General features: G+C 66.3%; 1 protein-coding gene across 1 annotated transcript; it reads left to right on the top strand.

The window, feature by feature from the left end:
• Positions 1-161: 161 nt before the first annotated feature.
• Positions 162-950, top strand: LOC106900690 (uridine-cytidine kinase-like 1; the record flags this gene model as incomplete). The annotated part of the gene is made up of 3 exons (XM_014962837.1): positions 162-355; positions 440-501; positions 934-950. Coding segments are annotated over exons 1-3 (260 nt in total), but the record flags the coding sequence as incomplete, so codon positions are not given.
• Positions 951-1,147: the final 197 nt, after the last annotated feature.

Below are 1,147 nucleotides of genomic sequence, written 5' to 3'. Positions count from 1 at the left end.
CAGAGGGAGGGAAGGAGGGGTCACCCACCACTCACTGGCAGAGCCACCCCCATGTCAGGGGCTGCAGGGCAGGCACGGCGCTGGATGCCATCGCTGGGGCTGGGGAGTGAGGCAGGTCCGACGGGGGGGCTGCATCGGGGGTGCTCACCCCTCCCAGTTTTCCAGCTCCTGGACATGAAGGTGTTTGTGGACACGGACTCCGACATCCGGCTGGTGCGGCGGCTGCAGCGCGACATCATGGAGCGGGGCCGCGACATCGTGGGCGTCATCAAGCAATACAACAAGTTCGTGAAGCCAGCCTTCGAGCAGTACATCGAGCCCACCGTGCAGGTGGCCGACATCGTGGTGCCGCGGGGTGAGACGGGGCGGTGGGAGAGGGTCTCCTGGGACGGGCTGGGCTCACCCCGTGCCTCACCCGGCTCCTCCGCTCTCCCCTCAGGTGGGGAGAACTCCGTGGCCCTGGACCTCATCGTGCAGCACGTACACAGCCAGCTGGAGAAGGTGAGGCACGGGCTGGTTGTGGTGAGCGCGGGTGAGGAGGAGGAGGCTGCTCACTGCCCTGTGCTGCTGGGGCACTCTGAGGTGCCCGGGGTCCCCTCTCTCTGAACAAAAGGTCCTAGTGCAGCTCTCGGGGCTGTGACACGAGGGCTGGGGAGATGGGGAGGGGTCTGGGCGCAGCACCCCCCCTGGCAGTGGCGCCTGGCCTCCTTTGCCTGCTGTCCCCCTCCATCCCACTCGGCTCTTTACAGTCTCTGCTGTCCCCACCTCACTAGCCCCTGGCTGTGCCCTGGTGGCCCACCCTTGTCTGTGCCCAGCAGTGGTTTTCCTGCCTTGGGGTGGGAGCTGGACTGGGTGGCTGTGCCTGGGCAGTGCAGTGACGACGTCCTTTCTTTCCCCTCCTGCCACACCGGATGACCCTGCTCTGCCACCCAGCGCGAGATCACTGTCAGGTAGGTGAGACCCTGCCAGCCGTGGAGGGGCTGGGGGTGCAGGGCTACCAGCACCCCTTCTTCCTCGGGTCCTGCCTCTTCTCTGTCCCTGCTGGACGGAGCTTTGCTGAGATGCCTGAGCGTGGCTGCTCTTCCTCTGCTGCTGAGGCAGCTGCCCTGCCCACCTTCCTACAGAGATGCTGGGAGGGCTGGAGCCC

The sequence above is a fragment of the Calidris pugnax genome, unplaced genomic scaffold (genome assembly GCF_001431845.1).
Source record: "Calidris pugnax isolate Ruff unplaced genomic scaffold, ASM143184v1 C14694118, whole genome shotgun sequence".
Taxonomy (NCBI): domain Eukaryota; kingdom Metazoa; phylum Chordata; class Aves; order Charadriiformes; family Scolopacidae; genus Calidris; species Calidris pugnax.
The sequence above is the reverse complement of the archived record's forward strand: the minus strand, read 5'-3'. Positions and strand labels throughout refer to the sequence as shown.